At 31.9% G+C, this 23,456-nt stretch overlaps 1 protein-coding gene across 1 annotated transcript in view; it reads left to right on the top strand.

Moving 5' to 3' along the window:
- Positions 1–23,456, top strand: part of Ptx1 (pituitary homeobox homolog Ptx1) — a 61,821-nt gene that overhangs the window by 17,502 nt on the left and 20,863 nt on the right. Inside the window, exon 3 of the mRNA XM_077430677.1 lies at positions 17,562–17,714. Within this exon, the coding sequence (XP_077286803.1) occupies positions 17,562–17,714 (153 nt within the window). The remainder of the gene's footprint in view (positions 1–17,561; positions 17,715–23,456) is intronic.

The raw sequence follows: 23,456 nt of genomic DNA, 5'->3' as shown, positions 1-23,456 counted from the left end.
GTTATATTATATTAATATTTATTACGTCATATTGTATAAATACATGTTACCGTCAAAATTTATAACCAGGTGTAATATATTTTATCTGGCGATTTAGATAATTCACATTCGAAGACAAAAGTGATACATATGTTGATATGTAATTCTACTGGCAAAAATACACGTTTTACCGGTGCTCGCCAGTAATTGTCAAAGCTAATACATACATATGTATATATGTACATATGCTTTGAAAGTTTAAACTTTTTTACACTATGCTTTACATTTCATCAATGCGTTAATATTACGAATTATGGAAAATAATTTTACATTATGAATAACCCTAAGAATGTGTTCAATACAAAAAAATGTGAATTTTCGAATCAAATTTCTAGTCAAGTGACGTTTTCATGAAAAGCAGTACTTAATAAAATACAGGTGAATTGTAAATTCGTTTGTTTTTCAATTTTGCTCTAAACTTACATTAAAATAAGATAATATTAAATACTAACAAAATAAAATTGTTACATAAAAATGACCAGTAAACCAGTAAATACCTATATAATGATATGTGGATATAATATGTATTGTGAACATAATTTATATAGGATAAAAAGCATTTCAGAATCAAAATAAAAAACAGATCGCATCGAATCATAAGTCAAAAGAAAAATAAAGTATGGGAATACAACGGAGAAAAGAACATATAGTCATATTGAGTGATTCTAACCAGTCAGATTGTGTAAACATATTTTATGAAATGTTTGAAATGATGAAACATATTTTAACTAGTTAAAATATATCACAATTTGTATTACACTTTGACGGTAACGTATGTCGGTACATATTGAAAATATATTATAGATACATTGTAAATGTATACAGACACGTTTATACAGTAGTAGCATTAGATTTGTTTTAATTGGATTTCCCAAAATAAAAACGATTATACATACGAAAGTTGAAAACTTCAAAATGTGGGAAAAGTATTCAATGACAAATGTATTTCCTAATGATGTTTATGTTTGGGTATGGCAGTCAGTAATGTATAGACAGGGGTCGCAAACGGAGGAAACAAAAGCAATCTGCGCGTCGCGTCGGTGTCGAAGTCATGAAATGATCATTTGGCACCGGCTCTATTCAGACGTATAACCCATTAAACCCTTCCCCGAACAGTGCAAACATTTATTGTCATTTTGACTTATTCGGGCCGGGCTACCGGTTCTCACCCCTTCACCTTGCCAGGGTGTGTACTGAAATATTGATGAGGAGCACATCTGTCACTGAATTTTTCCAATTAATTTGATCTGTCACTGTCCGCCATGTACGGAATGAACATCCCTCACCCCACAGCGTTAACCCTCTAAACGTCCAAGTTTTATAAGCGATTGCAACAAATTTGCCATCACATACACACGTATCGATATCGACACGTTTTTTACCGACATTTAATATATTTTTTTAAACTGTATGTATATTTTCGGGTAAACGGATGAAATCTATCATTTATTTACATATTAAAGTTATTGTTCATCCAATGACAATGGCACAATGACCAACGTGCGATATGGCAATGATTTATGATTTTTTTTTGTTTACCACGCCCGACACTGTCTCATTGTAGGGTCGAAATTTTTGTCACACCCCTCAGTTGTTGAATTGCAACTTTCTTTGTGTAACGTCCGCAAATAAATGATAAATATTTGTAAATAACACAAAAGCCTCGCACGCCATTGTCGAGCCACCGATATTTACGTTAAAGTAACGTACGCCTATACTAATTTATATCAAATCATATAATACTATGCTTTCACTACACTATGACATTTTAGCCATAAATATAAATTCCAATTTGTCACTTTTTGGACAAAAATGTTTCCCCACAACGATACTAATTCAACGCATTCAATTTTTGCAAACTCTTACCTACCTAAAATAAGGTTGGCATCGGTGAACTTTATATAATACAATTTTTGGTAAATACTCCCGGAGGACATTTTATCCGTAATATAATCATATAATGGTGTGATCTGGTTGTTGTTGAGGTGGATGTACGGTCAAATAATATCACGTGTGTACATAAGTCCATGTCCCTTGAGAAACTCATGGCTTAAAAACACGAGGGTAATACGCCATTGTAGGATATTGTCCCCCAAAAATATTTTATCATCAACAAAAAAATAGAGCAACTCTCAATAAATAATTTCAGTGTTGCAATTGGCAATGCAGCGAAACACGATTTATATGTTTATTTTATAAAAGTACAATAGGAATGTTTTGCTGCTATAGATTTTTCCCGTTTGCGGCTTGAAATAAAAGCACACATATGGGACCAATTTCATCCCCCTATTTTCCTCAGATAATTTGCAAAGCCAAATTGGTTGTGGTCAACCCCTTCTTCTGTCACCCTGCAAAGATGGGTATTCACAATGTTGGCCGTTTGTTCTTATTTATTACGTACTTTTGACATGTTTTGATATTCTCCAGAGGTTAAGCCCGTTCGTTAATTCCTTTTAAATGTAATTTCGCAAATAAATGCAAACATAAATACAAATATTTCGACGATAATCCGAAGTGTAATACTTGTGGTATTTTTTAGATAAATAATTGCATATATTTATTAGTTTTTACCGTATTTTCAATGACATTACGTACACATCAGAAATGTATACTTGTATATGTATATAAACATTCTGCAAAAGGGCATAAAACACAGTGCTGATAAATGACTTCCGAAAATCCTAAAGGAAGTTGAGGCTTAGGTGGGATTTACAGACGAAAACCTCGCGAAGCTTCTTCGATCTGTAGTCTGGTTCTCTCCGTTCTCCCTTCGTATATTTTAGTCGTATTTCATATCATAGATGATTTTTTTTTTGTTTTCAGCAACAGTTATGTGACTGTATTCCGTTACACTGAAAATATCACTGGATATGAGTTCCATCTAAATTAAACTCCCTTTCGATTTATTACTCGGTTTAATCTAATATTAAATACATAAATATTTAATTTAGACAACGGAGCAACTTGTAGTTTGAAAAAATAATAATTATCATATTCTGCAATGCGGACATTATTTTAATCTAATTTCGCAGCATCGTCGTCTATGCGTCAAAGTGATTCACGCTATTTAAATATTTTTAGCAGATAAAGAAGTATTTGCATGAATATTTCAAATGACTTACATTTTTTTGGTTCACTGTACCTCGCATTATTTTTATATAAATAAATAATAATCTTTTTAATTGTGTAATATTAAACTAATTTAACGTACGTATCAATAATCGAACAAATATTTTTGCGACCGTAATCATTATTGCGGACTTAAACGGCTTTTTTCATTTTGATTGTACATCGAATTTAAGCGAGCATTTTCATCAATTTCACCGATTATTAAATCTTGAATGAGTTTTAAGATTCTAAATAATTGATTGATGTATATTTAAATTACATAATCAGATTAAATCAATAGAATTATATCATTTTTACCATTAGAATATCGCCATACGTTTTTTATATTACTTAATTATACATAAATTATGACCTTAAAAATAAAGAAAAAAAATATTATTTATGTAAATAAAATACGACTTTTGTAAAAAGATTTTTTGTAGCAAAAAGTAGATTTTTTGTAGCTAATTATAATCAAAACTCAAATTTTAAATGATTACTATAGATATACAAAAATCTAGGACTTTTCATCAAAGGAAAATGTATACACAGACTTTTCATCAAAGGAAAATTTATACACAGACTGTTCATATGTATATAAATCGTTATAACTTATGTTGCATTTGGGAAATGGATCTTAACCAATTTCAAATATTCTTATCAAAGATTCTCTATTAACATTAATCACGATAGTAAAATGATTTAAAAATATAAAAAATCACGGTTGACATTTCATAAATGACATAAATATGTATGTATGTACATACAGTCAACTCTTATATAATGCGCTAGATCTATTCCGCAAGAAAACGGGAAAAAAACAAGAAGGGAAAAATAAAATAATTAAATTGTAAGAAAATATTGAAATTCTTATATTTGCAGTTTTTTTATAAATTATATTTTCTAAGATTTTTTTACCCGTAATGTTAGACCGATCCAGCGCTTTATATTGAGGACAATTTGACTGTATTTTTTATTTTTTACAATTTATTTTACTTTATTTGAGCAATCGTCCGTTTCGTGAAAATGGTTCATAATGAACAATACATAAGTGCATAGCATAGAAGGTTGATTGCATTCAACGTGACGAATGCAATCAACCTTCCACACTTATTCAATAAATACCATTGTCTGAAAATCGACCATGTTTCATTAGTGCCAGCGCTACTCTTATAGTTTGATGTGTTTATTTTCTTTTAACTAATAATATTACATTTACTGTTTATTCATTTTTTTCTTCACTTCTTCAGAGGTCATATCGTCGGTATAGTGGCAGAAATAGCCTTGCCTTGCCTTGCCGCATGCCTTCTTACATGCACTACGTCTGACAAGCTCATGCCTTTCAAGTTGCACGAAAAATGAACAAAATCTAAATATTAATAATGATCCGAAGTACAATGTAGTTCATCTCAATTTTACGCTAGAAATAAGAACTCCTTCAAATCTACCACATACCGCCAGTGAGTCTCAATATTTAACAGTAGATAAACAATATATGATAAAATAGTAGAAGTAGTCGATAGTTATTTATATTTAGCACAAATAATAGACATGCCCGGTAGTAATGAAAAATAAATAAATAGTCGTATGGAACAAAAATGGAGTACATTTGGACGAATGAATGCGGTTTTTAATTAAAAAATGCCACTTTGCCTGAAAAAAAAGATCTTCAATCAACGTGTTTTGCCAGTGATGACGTATGGATGTGAAACTTGGACATTTAACGAAAATTTTCTACACAAAGTTCAATGAAGTATGGAATGTTGTATGCTTGGCATAACGAGGAAAGACAGGAAACGGAATACGTGGGCGATAACTATGACAAGTAAAGTGGATATAGTAAAGGGATTGAAATGGCAACGGGCGAGCCACGTGGCTAGAAGAATGGACGAAAGGTGGATAAAATAAGTGCTAGAATGGTACCCGAGAGAACGCAAAAGGGTAAAAAGAAAACCGCAGATATGATGGGTAGACGAAATTAGGAAAATGTGTGGGGTGAGATAGATGAGAGTTGCGCAAAACAGAGACGAGTGCATGCGTGTTGGTTGGTGAATGGCTGTAGATGATGATTATAAAATAGCTCCTACTACCTATACTACATAGCACATAGCAAGTAGCCATGCACGGACTAAACAAAACGAGGAATCCAAACTATGTACGTGACACATTGCACGATTTATTAATCTGAGAGCGTTTTTAAAGCATCGAGATATTTATACGGCAGACGGTGTCAAAATGATAACGCTTTTTCTCCTCAGAGACAGCAAGTACATATGTACAAGGTACAATATGTACAAGTACACACACCGTAAGTACTTACGCACGGCTATGACAGGCTGTGTGAACAAGTGCCGTGGGATGCCCTCGACTTGGAATTTTTAATGTTCCGGAAATAATTAATGGTTTCGACGGTGGGGGCCTATTGAATTAGGAGCAGTGCAGAACGGGCCCCGCGTTACCTCAATTTATGTCACTACCTTCATGATGTATTTCCTACGTACACCTACGCGTCCTTACACGAGGCCTCTTTGTGAGCCTCCTATCCTCTATTCATCATATTTTTACGCCTTTGTGAATTCTCATTCATACGTCCTCCCCTTCCCTCGCTGCTCTCGTGCGCATATTGAGGAGTGAAGCGAGTGCCAACGCACGGGGGAGGGAAATCTATACGAGATGTTGCACAATGGAGAGATGCAATGCAGGATCGCTTCCCTGTACGATGTCGGGTACTGTATGTGGTGTTTTTTTCGTACGTATATAAGCTTCATTATTCACGGTGACAAATTTTCAATTGCTATTAGGCGTGTATTGATGGAAATTAATGGTGATAGAAGGAGGGGCGAGACAAATGGCCGTTGTCGCGTGTGTTTTAGCTAGGATGATGATCAGATTTATAATGTTGTTTAATATTATAAATCTGATTAATAAAAATTAGTACATTTTTCGAATGTAATTTTATTATACGTACAATAATGTATCAACGTGTTTTCACACGTGTGCGGGCAATTTTCATTTACAACGTAAATAGATTTATTATGCCGCATGATCGTTAATAGCGCGTCGTTTTGGACTAATGTCAAGAATTTTCACCATAAAATTTTGTGACAAGCGTAAACATACTATCAATTAAATTTTTATTTAAATTTCTTTCAAATTTATTCGCCTATTATATTATCAAGCACTTAAAGAGGACGCTTTTTGTATTTTATTGCATTATCAAAATTCAATGTTCATTAGTGTCAGTCATGTGTATTTCCGACAAACTAAAAAATGGTTACTATGTATAAATTAATCAAAATACTTAAAATTTAAGTTCAGTTTCAGTATACTATTGACCTTCTATATACATTCCGGTTTTTTAATTTAAAAATATAAAATGATATCAAAATAAATTATTATCATATTTTATCCTGATAAAATAATCACTCGTTTTTTTAAACTAGATTCTTCAAAAAGTTTTTGAATTTTTTTAAATTATAAAGTAAGATCATTACAGTTCTCAAATACTTATCGAAAGCCGTTCCTTAAGAATACATTGTATGTACATATGTATTATATATTACAATGTTAATATTGTAAAAACATACAGACTTCTCATACAAAGCCAGACATCTAACATTCATGAGTTAATTGTTGGAATTATAACTAAATCCATTTTTTTAAACTATTTCCATTTTAAGCTATCTACACACATACATACATACATGTTTATATTCGCAAAATATATTTAATCAAAATAAAATTTAAAAAAAAAAACTGAAACGGATGGAAATAACAGCTACAAAAACCCATTATTTTTTAGTAAATCATCAAGTATATTTTAAGGAGATTTAAGTAACTCGAAGTTACTAATTCATTTGGTAGTCCATTCCAAATTTTAACCATCCCGTTTGAAAAGAAGGATTCTTCGGTTTGTTTGTAATAAATATCTTTTGGAATCTGAGAGAATATTTTTGTTGAACTGGAGGCATCAAACAGTTTTAGTGATTATATACAATTCTATAAACTTCGATTAGATCGCATCTCATCTTTCACGTCTCTAATGTGGAGTGATTCATTCTTTTCAATCTTTATATTTTTAATATCGGATGAAAGCATTTTTTTTTATTCTTCTTTGAGCCCTTTCAATATATCATGTTCTTTCTAGAGTAAAGGTTCCAAATAGTATTTGCAAATTTCATGAATTTTGACCAAAAGCTTGAAATTGAGACATGTACATATTTTATTATTTTAATTTTGTTTTTAACTGTATATATGTACATATTTAATGTTAAATTATTGTACTTTGAAATCATTTAAAAGAAAATTATACATTAAAATTCGTCGCAAATAAAGCGTAAAACATTTTCCATCTCACAAAATTTCACAAAGAAGGTTTAATATGCGTCATTTTGTATATTTTGCTGACTATAAGTTAAATTTCTTATTAAAATTCATATCCAGATAATTCTTTTTTTACAAGGTTTTTATTACTTTCACTTCGTCATTATCCTGTTTTTTTTTTCTTTTTCGTGTATATTTTAATATTTGGGCAACTGTAAATACATTGTGGCGAAAAATTCTTAAAAATAAAATAAATATACATCTCTAATATATAATTTTGAAAGAGACTTTATGTATGATACATATGTATGTATGTATGTTTGTTTGGTTCGTAAAATCCATGACGTTCAATTTAATAAAAAAACAAATGAGTATTCAAATAAATTTAAATAAAATAAAACTATTCAAATAAATTTAATAAAATGTTAACTATTAGATTGGCAATGCTTAAGCGGTTTATATTACAAATATCGAGCGAAGCCGGTATAATATATTATATCGTATACATACAAAGTTCTAATATTCCATATACCTATCTATATATTATAAGTTATATGTACATATTTGTATATATTAAAACATTACAATATTAGTGAGTATTATTTACTAGTGAGTACACATGTGAAAATATATACCCAAATATATTTTCACATGTCTCCATGAACCATCCAAATCGCCTCGCAAATCACTATGCATACATAAGTTTGCCACTAAAAGTCTATTATAAAAAGATTTACGACATTAGCAATAATAACAGCAACACCACAACAATTTAAAATCAACTAGACACATATTCAACGGTTGCATCTTGAGATGTGCGTATGTAAATCAAACGCGGCGCGAATCTATAGCGCCTCATCCTTAGTATACAGATCGAAATTTCTAATTTACAAGTTGCTAAGCTAATTACAACGAATTCCGTGGTTTCGTCACCCAGCCCTTGAGCCGAGGATTACGAACGTTCACGGCGAATGATTAATTTTCGTTTTGAGCTACAAGCGAGCGACTTCGGTTTCAGCAGTATCGTAAGTAGTGCGAACGCGGCAGGAGTTTCACCGGCAGTAACTCGACGTTAGCGTTGATGATAATAAAGTGGCACTCCTGCGGGCACATATTGTTTCACCGGCGCAGAGAGAGGCTTACCATGGCTAGAGAGGACTTTCTTTATGGGGTCAAGACCTTCCGTTTACCGCTAACTAAATAATACGACCCGACACCGATAATTGCCCGCCGATACGGTCCCGTGTTCGACGGGTCGGATGCGTGTCAACGTGCGCTGCGATCCGAATGATAGTGGATTTTTATTCTGTTTGATGTGTATGTAGCTGAAGATAAACTGGACCAGTTTTTGTGCCGTGTTTGCTCGCGTATAAAGGGCACGTGTTAAACACGCTTTTGTTTGTCAAACATTGCCCGGTCGTGTCTCTCTCGCTCTCTGGAATCCGCTCATCTGCCTCAAAATGCACGTAATGTACATAACACCGATAATCATACACGTAAAATTGTATCAAAATACAAAAAAAAAAAATGTTGAAGCAAACTGATACAACTTCGAACGCTGCAATTATTTTTCATTATGAGATAAAATTTTTGCTATTCAAAATTTGACAGAAATTCAATATAAAAACTTTTCGCCTAATCTCCACATGCCTTATTTAGATCATGAAAATCAAATAGACAACTAGACAAACTTTCTTCTTATGTACATAAAGCATACATATAATAGAAGATTCATGGAATTGAAGCGTATTTAAGATATGAGTTGTCTCATTCTACACACAGCGCCTGCCTGCTAATGTCAACTAATTTTTTGTTCAAAATTAAATGAAGATATCTTCACAGAGATAATTCCGTATGCGTAAAGAAACTGTATTTGTCTTGTTTATTTAAAAAAAAGGGTTCGGATGAAGACGCGAAAAAAATGGGTGGCGCCAAGTGAACAACCTTAACCCAAAATAAATAATTCATATATTTGTATTATTATGCACATAAAGACACGTACACGTGTGTAATATACCTTCGGGTATATTAAATTTTGTAAAAAGGCAAGAAAAATGGAAACAAATGTATTATTCATACACACATACATAAGAAATAAACGAATGTATTAGATATTGAATGCCAAAATGATGTCAAATATTGCCAAATATATGAAATAAATCGTTTTAATTCCGATGAGAATCGCACAATGTCATATTGTCACTTTAAACATTATTCATATCTGATATTTCGTCGAACCAATGCTAACTATGTTCTCAAACAAAAGACGGAAAAAATCGTTTAAAATGTAACATAGTGTTTGGTCGAGTTGTAAATTACCTGTCTCTTATCACTTACAAATAAAGAACGTTGACGTATGATGTCTTCAAACGTCATCAAGAACATCGTTGTATACATGATTTTTTTCTCATTATTCAAATAAAACATAAATTATTCAATTGTAATGATCTATTCCTTGTTTTGTTGAAAATTAAAGAAAAAAACAGTGTGTACGTATGTATAATATAATATAATGAATAAAAAAAGCAACGGAAATGCTCAATTCAAACATATTTATACTTTGAAGTAATACGATCTTGACATTGAACAGAAATATCAATAGAAAACGTTGTTATGATAAAATGCACTTGAGATTTAAATATTATATTTTCTACCATAGAAATTAAAAAAGAAGAAATATTCTCACCAAGTTGACTAGATTTTAATATACCCATAATAATTCCAAATGTTTACTCATATAAATATTATTATGATGGTGTGCTATAAAATGAGCTCATATTGACAAGCGCTTGTACAATTAAATTATGAGAAAAAAACATTGAATTCATCTTTTATCATCCAAGTTAAATACTGTCATAACATTTACGTTCTGATCTTTACATTACATACAGTAACTGTGCCAAGTTTAAAAATTAACAGAACATATTTAACCCGAAAGAGGATGTATGATGATACTATCCTTTTATATGATATATACATTATATCAGGATATATAGGTATGTATGTATGTATACTAGGTTTACTATTCAGTTTTCGAACGAACATTCCTCATAATATTCGCTGATATATATAAAGTGGCCCAGCAAAAGTGGTTCTTCGTACAAAAATTAATATATACGATATGTTCGTCTGTGCTCGTGAACCTTGAGTTTCCCGGAGCATCGCCATAGGTGTTTCGAGCAGATATGGTTGTTGGCTTAATATATTTATGACCCCAGGTTCTGTGGACTTATCTGTCCTTTCGGATGCTGGCAACACGCGCAGGGTTAAATTCTACTTTGCCAGAGTGTCTTTGTAGAGAACGAACCGTGTGGTCCAAGTGACTTATGGTCGAATAATAAGTTCGGTCAACTTTCGAAATCTTATTGCATCTCTCTTTCTCGGTTACATATTTATACATTAGTCATTCGTTGATCAAAATTGAGTTTTATAATTTTGACGTTTGTAGCTGTTTGTAAAGTCGAATTATTATTGAACATACATGCAAATGTATATACATATGTACATATAATATGTTTATTTGATCTTATTATATTTTGCATTGAATTTTTTTGTAGAAAATAAAATAGGCCAAAGGTGTGTTACTATAAATCGATATTTTCAATCCTTTTTCAATTTAGATCGGTGACTTTTATTAGAATTCTTCAATTGTATCTGACATATATAGCTAGTAATTATATAAGCATGGAACGCTGTATGCTCAGCATAACGAGGATATGGAATACGTGAGTGAGAAGTATGACAAGGTTAGTTGATATAATGGAGAGGGTAAATAGATTAAAATGGTGGATTACGTTAACGTAGCTAGAATAACTGATGAAAGAAGTGCTAGAATGATACCCAATAGAATTTATATAAAAGGGTACAGGAAATCCAAAGAGAAGATGGGTGGATGAAATTAGAAAAATATGTGGGATGAGATGGATGAGAGTTGTCCAAAGCAGTGACGAATGGAATCGTATTGGAGAGGGCATCATATAGCAGTGAATGGCGAATGGCTGTAAATGATGAATGATATTTTAGTTAGTAAACCATCAAATTTATATAAAAAGTATTTTATCATAGCTAATAAATAAGTTTACTCGATGACGTGCTTTCATAGTTTAGCTTACCATATTTGGCACAATATACTATTTATAAACAATAAAATTGCTGTCATCTTGATGCAGACTCGATATTAAAAAAAAAATACCAATTACAATTTACCTGTAATTTTCGCAAATTGGTACTAATATACGATCTAGTATCAATTTTCGAATTAGATTATCATATGAGGGTCATGTCAATTCTGACGGCAACGAACGCCCACGGGTAGTCTATGATGACGCCTGTTTGTCTAGCTTCGCTCATCTCGCAGGATTTCGTGGGTAAACGATACTTGACATAAATCAACTGTCAGGTAAGAAGAAATTCGACACTGGGTCGACGGAAAATAATTTCGCGGTGCCGGGCTCTTGTCCTCTGCTTTGATCCGTGATATTTTAGGGCGGGGAAGAAAAACACCTACTGATTCGCATACAAATTTGCCGTTCTATCATAATCAAGCCGACATGCGACGCTCGATTTAATTCGTTTGAAAGATGCGACTTAGCAAGATGGGAATTTAAATTGCTTGCATCTGAGAAAACATGTGCATATGCTATTTTTTGTTCGTTTGGTGAATCTTATATGGATATTTTGCCGCTGACCCTGCACCCCTATTTTTGACATGTGCTAGTATTTGTCTTAAAATATACCCGCTATGTTGACCGATGTCTTTGCTCAAGTTCGAGAGCCAAATAAAATATCATTTTTTTTTCAAAAACACTATAAGTTGTCTTTTAAATATTCATATAAATATGTATGTAAATATACATATGAATCGCGCGACAAAGCAAAGTTTGAACGCTTCTGTCGACGGGTTGTAAAAAGTTCAAATCCAAATGACAAACAAACGGCGGGAAGACATCTATATTTTTAAAGCGACTCGGAATGTCAAATTGCCAGCGGATAAAACGGCGGAGAGAGAATTCCCAATGGATGTGATAAATTCGGGTTTAACATAACAAAGGGCAGTAAAATTAATCACAAAACCCGGCGAAAGAATCGAACGAAATGTAAGACAACAATAACAATAAGAAATATAAAAGAAAATTTGAGAAAAATGTTGTTGAGTTTAAAATGAAATATTAAAACCGCATATGCTACCTACTTATCTTGAGGATACGATAATTCAATCAATTAGATTAGCAGCATTACGAAAAAATTTAAAGCAAACTCTCAAACAAAATTTTGCATGAAAATTTACTGTTATGTTTTCATGTTCCGACATCATATTTGAATTATTTATGCGTATACATATGTACATATTTTGTATCATAATAACATATTGTAAACAAGTACATATATCTATTTATATTCTCGTGAATCGTTGCAGATATTTTAACTAATTTATGTATGTATGTATGTACGTAGAGATAAATACATTTTGTTTTTACTTTATGGAATATCAAATATTCCACCAATAAAATTAATATTTATAATATATTATATCTAGATTCGTACATGTACATATGTATGCCCAAAACAGAGACGAATGGAAACATATGGGAGAGGCCATCATACAGCAGTGGATGGCGAACGGCTGTGAATGATGATGATGATGACATGTATGTATGTAAATGTATGTACATATGTAGGTACTATGACTTACTAAATCTTAAACCTATCTGATATTTGCTCTATCCTCTATCCTTTTGTATGTATACCTTTAAAGCATTTTTTGATCCGTCTATCTTATTATGTATGTACATATGTACATACTTATTATATATTCATTTAATATGTACATACATACATACATACATACATACATACATATCCTGTCCATTTCTACTGAAGTTTTTTCCGTCACTCATCTTTATTATTGACTCCATATAATATTCAAGTCTAGCATCTATGCACCATAATAATTGGAAAAATGCTTATTTCTAAATAACCTTTTATTATAGAATTTTGAATCCAAAAAGATCGGTTAACATCAATTACATATGTATGTATAATATAAAACAATAAACCGCATATTCGATTTTATAAATAAAACAACTTATTTTCAGTTTCTAAATTCCGAATGAATACTTAGGATACAAGAGTTTTTCTCTGTTGTTTTTTAGAAGTTACAAAAAATACGATAGGGGAGTTCTTAGCGCTCTCTATTTCTGTTTTTTTACGACACTCGATTCCACTGCAAGTAAAAATGTGTAACACGTTTGCCCAACACGTCTAGTCGTTAAATTATGGGATGTCACAGATCAGGATATTATAAAAGCAATGAAATCCGTTTAATTGCAACCAATCATGCTCTTGCTGATCAATTCATCCATATTTCACATGAACCGAACGTAATAGCGTGATGTCAAAATGGGTCTAAATGAACCTGAAGACCACACGGACGAATTCCGACAGCTGATTAGTGTTATAGCGTCACGTTCAATTAAGAAAAGTGTGGTTTTGTGAGGCACATGCATTCGTGCAGCTTCTTAATAATATTAATGGGGCATGTGACAACCGCTAAACGCCAACGAGCCCCGCTCCCCAAATAGCTCTCTCTCACTCTCCTCTCGACACTAATTTGTTAACAAGTGTGTGGGGCACTTCATTATACACGACGACATCTTGTCTTCCCGGTAATTGTCGATGGAAGGCGGAAAAAAAATCACGAGAATTGTTTATGCTACCTTCCCACACGCTTGTAATTGTTAATGGCACGCGAACGGTAATTTGACTTCGGTGATATATGGATTGTGTCGTTCAACATTGGACCAGTTTGTATTTTCTCTAGAATATATGTGTTTTAACATTTTATTTTTGGATAGCCTCAAAAGTGAATCTTTCTTACAAATTTTTACACATTGCAAAGCTATCTCAAATAGCTAACATTTATATGTTTGTGACAATTCTTTGAAAACTCAATAATAGATTAGAAATAAAGATAACAAATTAAAAAATCCAATCTTAAAATGTTCTCATTTTCACAAGTTCGAAAATATGAACGTCATTCCGCAATAAAGATCATAAGCATGTATGATGATTCAAAGTTGTTGTGGTAAATTTTATCATTTTAATATTCCAACAAAACGTTGTTATTATAGTGTATGCCACGATTTTACAATATTATCGATTAAAAAAGAGTTAATTAATTAATTACTTATCTCTATATTTTAAATGCTCCTCTTCAAATAAATTGTATTGATTTATAAATAGTATTAATATAATGGTACGATTTCACGGTGCATTTAAAATTAAGTAAAAATAGCTTTACTCCTTAGACATTAATAAATATATTTCTGTTAAATAAAAAAATTACATTCAGCAGTATTTTATTTGTAGTATGAAATAAAAAAAATGTTTCAATCATTTAACAATTAAGAAGTGCGCAATTAAAGGTAGAATTGAAAAACTCGCATGATTTCAACTGCAACAAATTCGCAGTTTAATTCACAAATTCATAATTTAATAGTACAAATATCATATATTAAAGGAACATAAGACTTTTTATGTGTTCTTTTGTTTTATATTATAATTATATTTCTTTCCTATTATTGTTTTATTTTGTAATATTATAATAATAATATAAAATTGTACATTTATATTTTTAAATGATGTAATATATTTTTTAATTCACACAAATTTTATGAAATGCTTACTATAAATGTGCATTTTTTATTTCTGCAAAATTAGTTATAACGGTGATACAGCACATACATACATATGTATGTATATAATAGAACACGCTAAGCATATCTGATGGGTAAAGCACATGCATCTAATAAGTAATAACCATAAGAATACGACAAGAGCGCCATCAAAACAAATCAAACTTCACTGACACGTTTAACTTTGGGATTCTGGTCGGATTTGTGAAATTTTCTGTATGTTTAACATGTGATATCGATTTGTATATGCATGAAATAGGCTTAAGCTTATACAAACAAAAAAAAACTTTCGGTATGCTGCATGCGAAACGCATTCAAATGTGCGAGACGACCCCTATAAATCTTGTGCGCTGTGACGCCTCCTCTTACCCTCCCCCTAGATGTAAAAACTTCTGAAAAAGACCGCAACTTTACAGCACTGCGGTCTGGCTGTTCTGCAATTAATTCCGACACGGGAGACGTCTCGTTCCCGTCTAATCCCCAGTATGACACCTCAAAAACTATTTAAATGTCAGATTTATGCGCTCTTCCAGAGCAGCTGCCGGAGCCGTGATCTTGTCACAAGCACCAACTGTGTTTCTTGGAAAAACCCCTCTGAATATGCGTGACGTTGTACTTCAGTAGTCATCTCTGAACATTTGATTTATTCATTTGGAAATTTAAAAGTACTTACAGTGATATGATGTAAAATCTTCAGAAAAATCTAATACAACTGAGCAGTCAATAAATAGTATTAGTAGTTTATATAGTATGTTATTATGTAATTTTTAGCTGAAAAAAGTGTGAATCATTATTTCGCCATGTGAAAGACATAAACCGAAATGTAAATAGACGTTTTGAGCTTAGTCAAAATCGTTTCTTAGTCACATTGAAAATGGTCGTTTGTTTGAGGAGAAAATAATACTGCATCTGCTGTTATCAAAACAAACTTGCGCATACAAAAGGATTTAAAGGATCATCATAAATATACACAACAATTATCTTAGTAAGTTATAGTCGCAGTATATTTTCTCATGCAGTCATACATACATATGTATGTAGTACATACATATCTATGACTATTGCATTCGGTACAAATAATGCGAATTTTGAATTCAATTCACTTTTGAATGAATAGTTAAAAACAAACAAAGACAAACTTAGCATGATTTGATATCTAGATATAATTAAAATCTTAAAAAGTTTATAGTAATATTATTATTTTGATTGTTATATGGTACAAAAAAATTCAGTACACGGAGCGATTACGGAACGAAAAGCAATATAATAGAGCATTGACCGCATCGGCAAGAAATTTGACGGAAATTACACAAAGGAAATATTTAAATGATAAAAATTAGACAGAAGCCAGATTTCTGAACAAATGTACATTTAACATACCTCTAACCAATCGATTTATTGTCATGAATTACAAAACAGGTCATTTTGGTCACCGTACATTTTATGAAATTCGTAATGTTTTTCGGCCTTTTTTGTATTTAAATTGAAGGCATATACTCCAAGTAAGTCTCAACCACTTTTATTTTCAAAATAATCACGGTAACATTAAAAAAAAATGACGACTTTTTGAAAATAATGCTTCCTCCATACAAAAACCAATAAATTGCAAGCGCGGCGCGCTTTGTATGGGAACTTTCAGGCCAAACGGCAACTTTGAATTTTGGTTTATCCACCAAAACTATTCATAAATGACTTATTTAAACTGAAATAGATAACTGTTAACTCTTTATTGGTTTTTTATACTAAACTATGTATTTAAAAAAAAAGATATATGAAAAAAACCCACTTTTTCGAAATTTTTGTCGAGATGAATCGATTGGTTGGAGGCACATTACATTGTTTAAAATCGATGATTTTTTTTTATTTGACTTTCTCTTGATACGATGATAATTTTCCACTAGTTTCATCGACGAAAATCCAAAATTCGCGCTTTTCGCTCCAGTCTTATATGAATGTATGTGGATAAAATAAAGTAAAGTAGCTCATATGTATGTACATATGTATGTATATGTGTCAGAAAAATAATGCATAATTCAAAAATTTGTAGAGTATGGAAAAGCTCTTAAAGTGTATCGCAGATAAGCTTTCATACATATTTAGTTTGTTAATAAAATGACTACATAAAAAAAATTCTATGCCAACATAAAATACATTTTATATGAAACTTTCTCATTATTTTATAAAAATACATACATACATACATACACAATAAATTCTGTGGTGTGAGTATTTGAAATTAATAATTAAACCGCATATTATATTCTAATAATAAACCATTCTCAGTGCCTGTTTATTTTTTATATCAAATTATTTTTCATTGCTTCCTGAAAATCCCAATAAATATTTTTTAATGTGTATGTGTCGCAGCCCTGCAATGAGTTTATGTTTTGTTTTTAGTGTGGGCGGAGACGAGCGACTTCAGAGAAGGGGCCCACAGCTCCCTGACGGGGGGCGCAGCCCTAGAACCAGCGGCAGCCTCCCCTCACCCTCATCACCTGGCCTACCCCCCGGCACGCACACGCCCCCGAGACCGCAAAGGTACGGACGATGGTAACGTATCACACCAATTAACCCCACACTATTTACACAATCTAATACCCACGCATCAGGAATGCCCACAACCAATACATTTTGAAAACTATCTTTATTATTGCGGAATACCTATAAGTCACCAGGTTAATTGATTACACTGAGCAACAAAAAAATCGCATTTTACTAATATTTATTCATTTTAACCTACTAAATTTGAATATGACAATAATTGTTGTGAGCTTGCTCTCAATTAAGGGATATAAGCATTTAAATAAATGTGCAATTTTTACAAATTTTTGACTAAAAATTCTCTAGATAATTAAATAAAAATATTTCAAAGCAACGAAATCAATAGAAAAAACATTTACTACTGATATATTTACTACTGAATACTTACTTTTGGCATTTAACAAAAATTTGGCAAAAAAAATTTACTACTGAATACTTACTTTTGGCACAGCAATATTAGATTTTAAATTATAGACTGGAAAAGCCAAAAATCTACAAAAATTTCACATTTTTTTAAACGCTTATATCTCTTAAACAAGAGCAAGCTAAGAAAAAAAATTGTCATATTTAAATTCAGTGAGTCAAACTTAATAATGATCAATAAGTCTCCGCTCTGGTAGTTTTGTTTTTGTCGCTCAGTGTATTAGTTAACAAATCGCGTTTCATAACGAAGCATATTTAATTTGTCAATATCCATACATCTATTGTAATGCGAGAGATAATTTCGGATGTATAGGCGAAAGGTTTTATCTCGCGGGTATCGTTAGCACTCGTATGTACCATAGTGAATAGCTCTATGTATGTATGTACATCAAAATAAATGTATGTATGTAACAAAACAATATTGCAACCAAATTAGATTCAAAATAGAATGAAGTCAATAAGATGAAAGATGAAAGGAGATTCAGGAATTGAAATATGATATAATATGAATGCATACACACACACATAAATATGACACTAAAGGAAATAAGTCGCACGGCGTTCCCTATGTAACACACTTCAAAGGTGCGTCCAGAAACAATCAGGTTAATATGTTGAATCTGCAAATCGCCTGTAATCTTGTTGGCATAATAAGCCGCGGTCGTACGCCCCGCAAAGTCCTTCAGATTTATTTGAATGGACCGGCGATCAAAGCGACCGACGGACTGATGTGCCCACCGGATTATGGGGATGATACTTGACCAGCAGTTCTCAAAGCGGTTTTTGATCGTCAAAAATGCGAAATCAATTGCACGAATGTGGATGTTTATATACCCAGGAAATTTACAACGATAATTAACATTTGATCCGTATAATACAAAATCGTAAATTATACTGGATATAAATCAACAACAATTTGGACTCGTTCGAAATGTATCAATGTACTAATAATATATTTCATTATTTCAATATTGCAATCGTTTATCAGGAAATCTCAACTAGATCCATTATAAGTATTATTGGTAATTTAATTTCTACGATAATAATATTAAAATCATGTTATATCTAATGTTCGGTTTGAAAGTGAATAAAAGTAAATGAAAGGACGAATGAAAATATATGAAATATATGGACAAAGTAGATATATTACGTTAATAAAGTATATATTTACGTACAAATATTACGTGTGTAAATAGCACAACTCCTTGTTAGATTTTAACAATTTTAATATGGAATAGTTGACGATTGGGAAAAGATATTAATTGAATATTCTAATAGTTCGAAAAAAACCAAATACTTTTTAAAATAATTCAGTGAAAAATATATACAATATATTATATTTCCAATGTAGCTTCTACATACATATAAAATCGAATGCAAATTTTTTAATATTACAATTTTTCATTTTCAAATATCATTAAGTTTTCGTTTTTGCCACAATATATTTTCAAGCTTAATTGAATGTGACGCATTATTTATTATGATATTTAGCTTACAAATTATTATTAAAAAATGTTATACTTAAAATTAAATCGATTCTATTTTTTAAATATATTAAAAAATAATTGGTTTCAAAATGGCGCTGAAAAAGAATTTTGGAATCATAGTTTTATAATTAGGAAAATATTCTTTCTTCAAGTTTTCTATAAGCTTGTATATAATGCAGTGGGTGGCCGGAAAAATGCACTCGAGATAGTTGCACTATCGAGACATTCAAACTTTCAAATATGCTCAAGGAGAAATAACGCAATAGAATTCCACAAAAAAGCGTCAAGGCGTAGTTGTATGTTATCCGAGGGTGCTAATCCTTTTTTGTGAAATTCTATTACGTAAGTTCTTTTTGAGCGCCTTTGAAAATAAGGACTTCTCGAAACTGCGCTACTATTCAGTGCAATTTAGTGCATCTTTCCGCGAACTGTATAACTATAGAAAAAGGCTATCAAAAACAAATAAAAGGCTATCAAACAATAATAGAAACTTTGAAATAGTCCCGAAAAACATTGAATATATGTATGCAACACTTATTTGTGCTGTATTTTACTTTAGCTCACTCGATCGTATTAAATATAACCTTTCAGAGCGAAACGTGGTCGTAATAATGAACATAACAATAGTTGGAATATCCTCGGTCGAAAATGATATCAAAGTGTCTTTATGGAATCGCTAGACGGACAAATAGCGGAGCCAAAGACAAGATTAGTGTTCCGAGAGCTGCGGGACTATGATGCGGACTTGCTCTAGCTTAACGGTAGCTTACGAGAATCTATTCGGTTAAACAAATGACATAAATATTAATTTTTCATCTCGATTTCATTCTCGAACTTCGCAACATCAAAGGGGACGCCAATTCGCATGTATGCAATTAGACATCGTGCGGTCTAAGCGCTCAAATTTTAATTCGAGCCCGATTAAACTGTCGTTTGTCGGAAAATATCGATGCCAATTCGACTAATAATATGTATATGTAGCCCCGGTCTGAAAATTAACACGTTACATATGACGGGCGGGATTTGCCGAATAATAAATATATTGAAATTGGCGAATAAACTTCGTGCTCAGTGTACCGTGTCTGTGGGAGTTGCCTCGATTATTTTAAAACTGTCTGGACGCTAATCTCTCTCGTCTGAAGATGCCACTGAACTGCTGAAACTGTATGTGTGTATACAAAATATCTAAAGCCAAGAGCTGTGAATACACGCACAAGTACCGCTGCATGTTAAAATCGATCTTCGCGGCTGTTTTCGTAACGAGAATATTTATATTATTATTTTTTTATTAATATTGAAGAAGAGACCTTGGTTCATTTTTGCGCACGATGCGGTTCATACGTTAAGAAGTCTGAAAAGTTTGAGAAACAAAAGGAAGACGCGATCGCGCAGTCGAAGTTTATGAATGGTAAAATTTTCAGTGGGGTCTTTTTGTCTGTAAAATATCTCGTTACGGCTCGATACGAAAGTTGCAAACCACCCAGGTGGATGGTCGGTATCGATGGCGAACTTTTGCCAATGGCACGTTCAGAAAAACTTCTATGGAAATTTAAAATGTGTCAAACTGCGGTACGCCACTGCCAAACCGCTAAACGATCGTTCGCCGATGCTCAAAACCTATTCAAGTTTTTGAAAAAAATCTTCATCAAAATAAAACCTTTGAATTATTGCTGATCATACAATTTTAGATGCGACTTACTATGTACATATGTACATATAATCGTTCTCTACAAATCTTATCAGATGTTTTGATTGAGTTTTTACATACGTACATTATATGTAGGTTGTATTTTATTTATGAATGAAGATCCAATTTTATGAAATTTATTTATTTTATTTTACATACATGTATATGTACATATGTATGTATATACTAGGAAGGCTTAACATATAAGCCCCAATGCGCATTCGTGGTCAATTACAAACAATGCAACATTTTTATTAAATAGTAAGTCGCTGAATTACGAGACACTATGAATTTTTTAAACTTGTACATAAATTTTATTGTACATAAATGATACTCAAATAGTGGTGACATATTAGGTAGGATAGTTTTTTAGCCAATTTAATGGAGGAACCGTTTCAACAATGAAAGCAGAAAAATTGGCAAACTCTGATAGGAAACGATCGACTTGGAGTCCCAAATATACTCGTAATAAATTCTTTGCAATAGTGGACAACTCACGGGATTGAACCCGGTGACCTCTCGGTGCTAGGCAAAATCCCAACCACCGAGTCATGGTGCTGGCTTAAATAAAAAGAAATTAATATTTACATTCTAAAGATAATTAAATTCAATTATATTTGTACACATTTTATAGTTGGTTATAAAGCTATTAAGATTTAGAGGTAAGAAAATTATACAATACATTATTAAAGTCAACTGAAAAATTGAAAGAATTGTATCGGATTCTTTTGAATAGTCACTGGTAAATACTTATTTTTTATAAATATTTGTACAAAATATGCTAAAAATACTTTTCTATACAAAATAGGTGAATCTTCAATGACTTCTCAAAAATAGTTTTCCCACCTTATTATGAATCTCTTATGGAAAATTTTGTAATATTACATATTTACCCATTCGACATTTATCATAATAAATTAAAATAAAATTGTATGCAATTTGGAAGGGTTATTTGATTTGATGCAGATAATCTTGACATACCAAATGTATACATTAGCCGATTTTTATCAAACAGACGCGTCAAATATGCATAGAACAGATCAGTTCAATATGTAATTAATTTATGTAATTAATGTATGTAATTTATATTTAATGAAAATTACTAAACCATTTTTTTGAAATACTTATTTGTAACAAATGCTCAATTACGCATATGTATTATAAGAAGGTTAGGTACATTAGTTGCATATGCCAACATTTCTTTGATTTAACATTAGATATTTGGACCAAACTAAAATTTATTTCTATCAAAATGTAATATTATTGCAAGATCGGCCATTTTGTAGTCGTCCTCTCTTTATCTACACGAAGCCAGTAAGTACGAAATGTCGGAAAGCGGTTGCAGGTGCGAATTGAGGAAAGTTGGAGGGTCGCTCACACACCATTGTAAACGTGCATGTGTTGGTAATAGTGGGGAAAACTCTCTTGGAAAGTTTCGTAAAGTTGTGATGAACATCCACATTGCAGACGAGGAAAACTTCCGCTGCACGAATGTACATACATATGTATGTATATGCATAGAGCTTTCGTGCATTTTTCCGCAATAACACTATTAAAATATTGAATTAATTTCGTTTCGAATTTGAAGCCACTATTTAATATTTACGATATTAAAAAATATGAAAACAAACAAACAAAATGCGGTCGTAAATATGTCAGAGTTTTTATCAGCGTGGGTTTTTTGACGCGATAAAAAAATCTTCATAAATTATTTATATATCATATATGTATGTATACATATAGCGATAATCTACAAAAAATAATCGTGAATTTTATAAATTTAAAATTGATAAAAAATTATAGTAGATATATTTAAAATGCTAAAGGTATGAGTGCGATTGTTTTTCTTTAGTATCAAATTGCATTGTCGGACTTGAAAGGATAAGCCGATTTTGTTCTGAATTACAGTAATTAGGTATAATCGTCAGGTAGTACATTCGATCTGTCGATTTATTGTCTGATATTTTAATTTGGAAAAATCGTGTCGTTGGGGTGCTGTCGTTTATCGTCGGGGCCAATATCGAAATATACCGTTAGCTATTTTTTCCCCGAAGATAATGTGTGGAAGGTGTGCACGATTGGCCAACTTTGTGTCCTGATAAGGCTTTTGAAGCTCACCGGCTCCGGCAGAACGTCACCCATCCATCAAATGGC

The sequence above is a fragment of the Arctopsyche grandis genome, chromosome 5 (assembly GCF_051622035.1).
Source record: "Arctopsyche grandis isolate Sample6627 chromosome 5, ASM5162203v2, whole genome shotgun sequence".
NCBI classification, from domain to species: Eukaryota; Metazoa; Arthropoda; class Insecta; order Trichoptera; family Hydropsychidae; genus Arctopsyche; species Arctopsyche grandis.
Note: the sequence above shows the minus strand (reverse complement) of the source record. Positions and strands in the feature narration are given on the sequence as shown.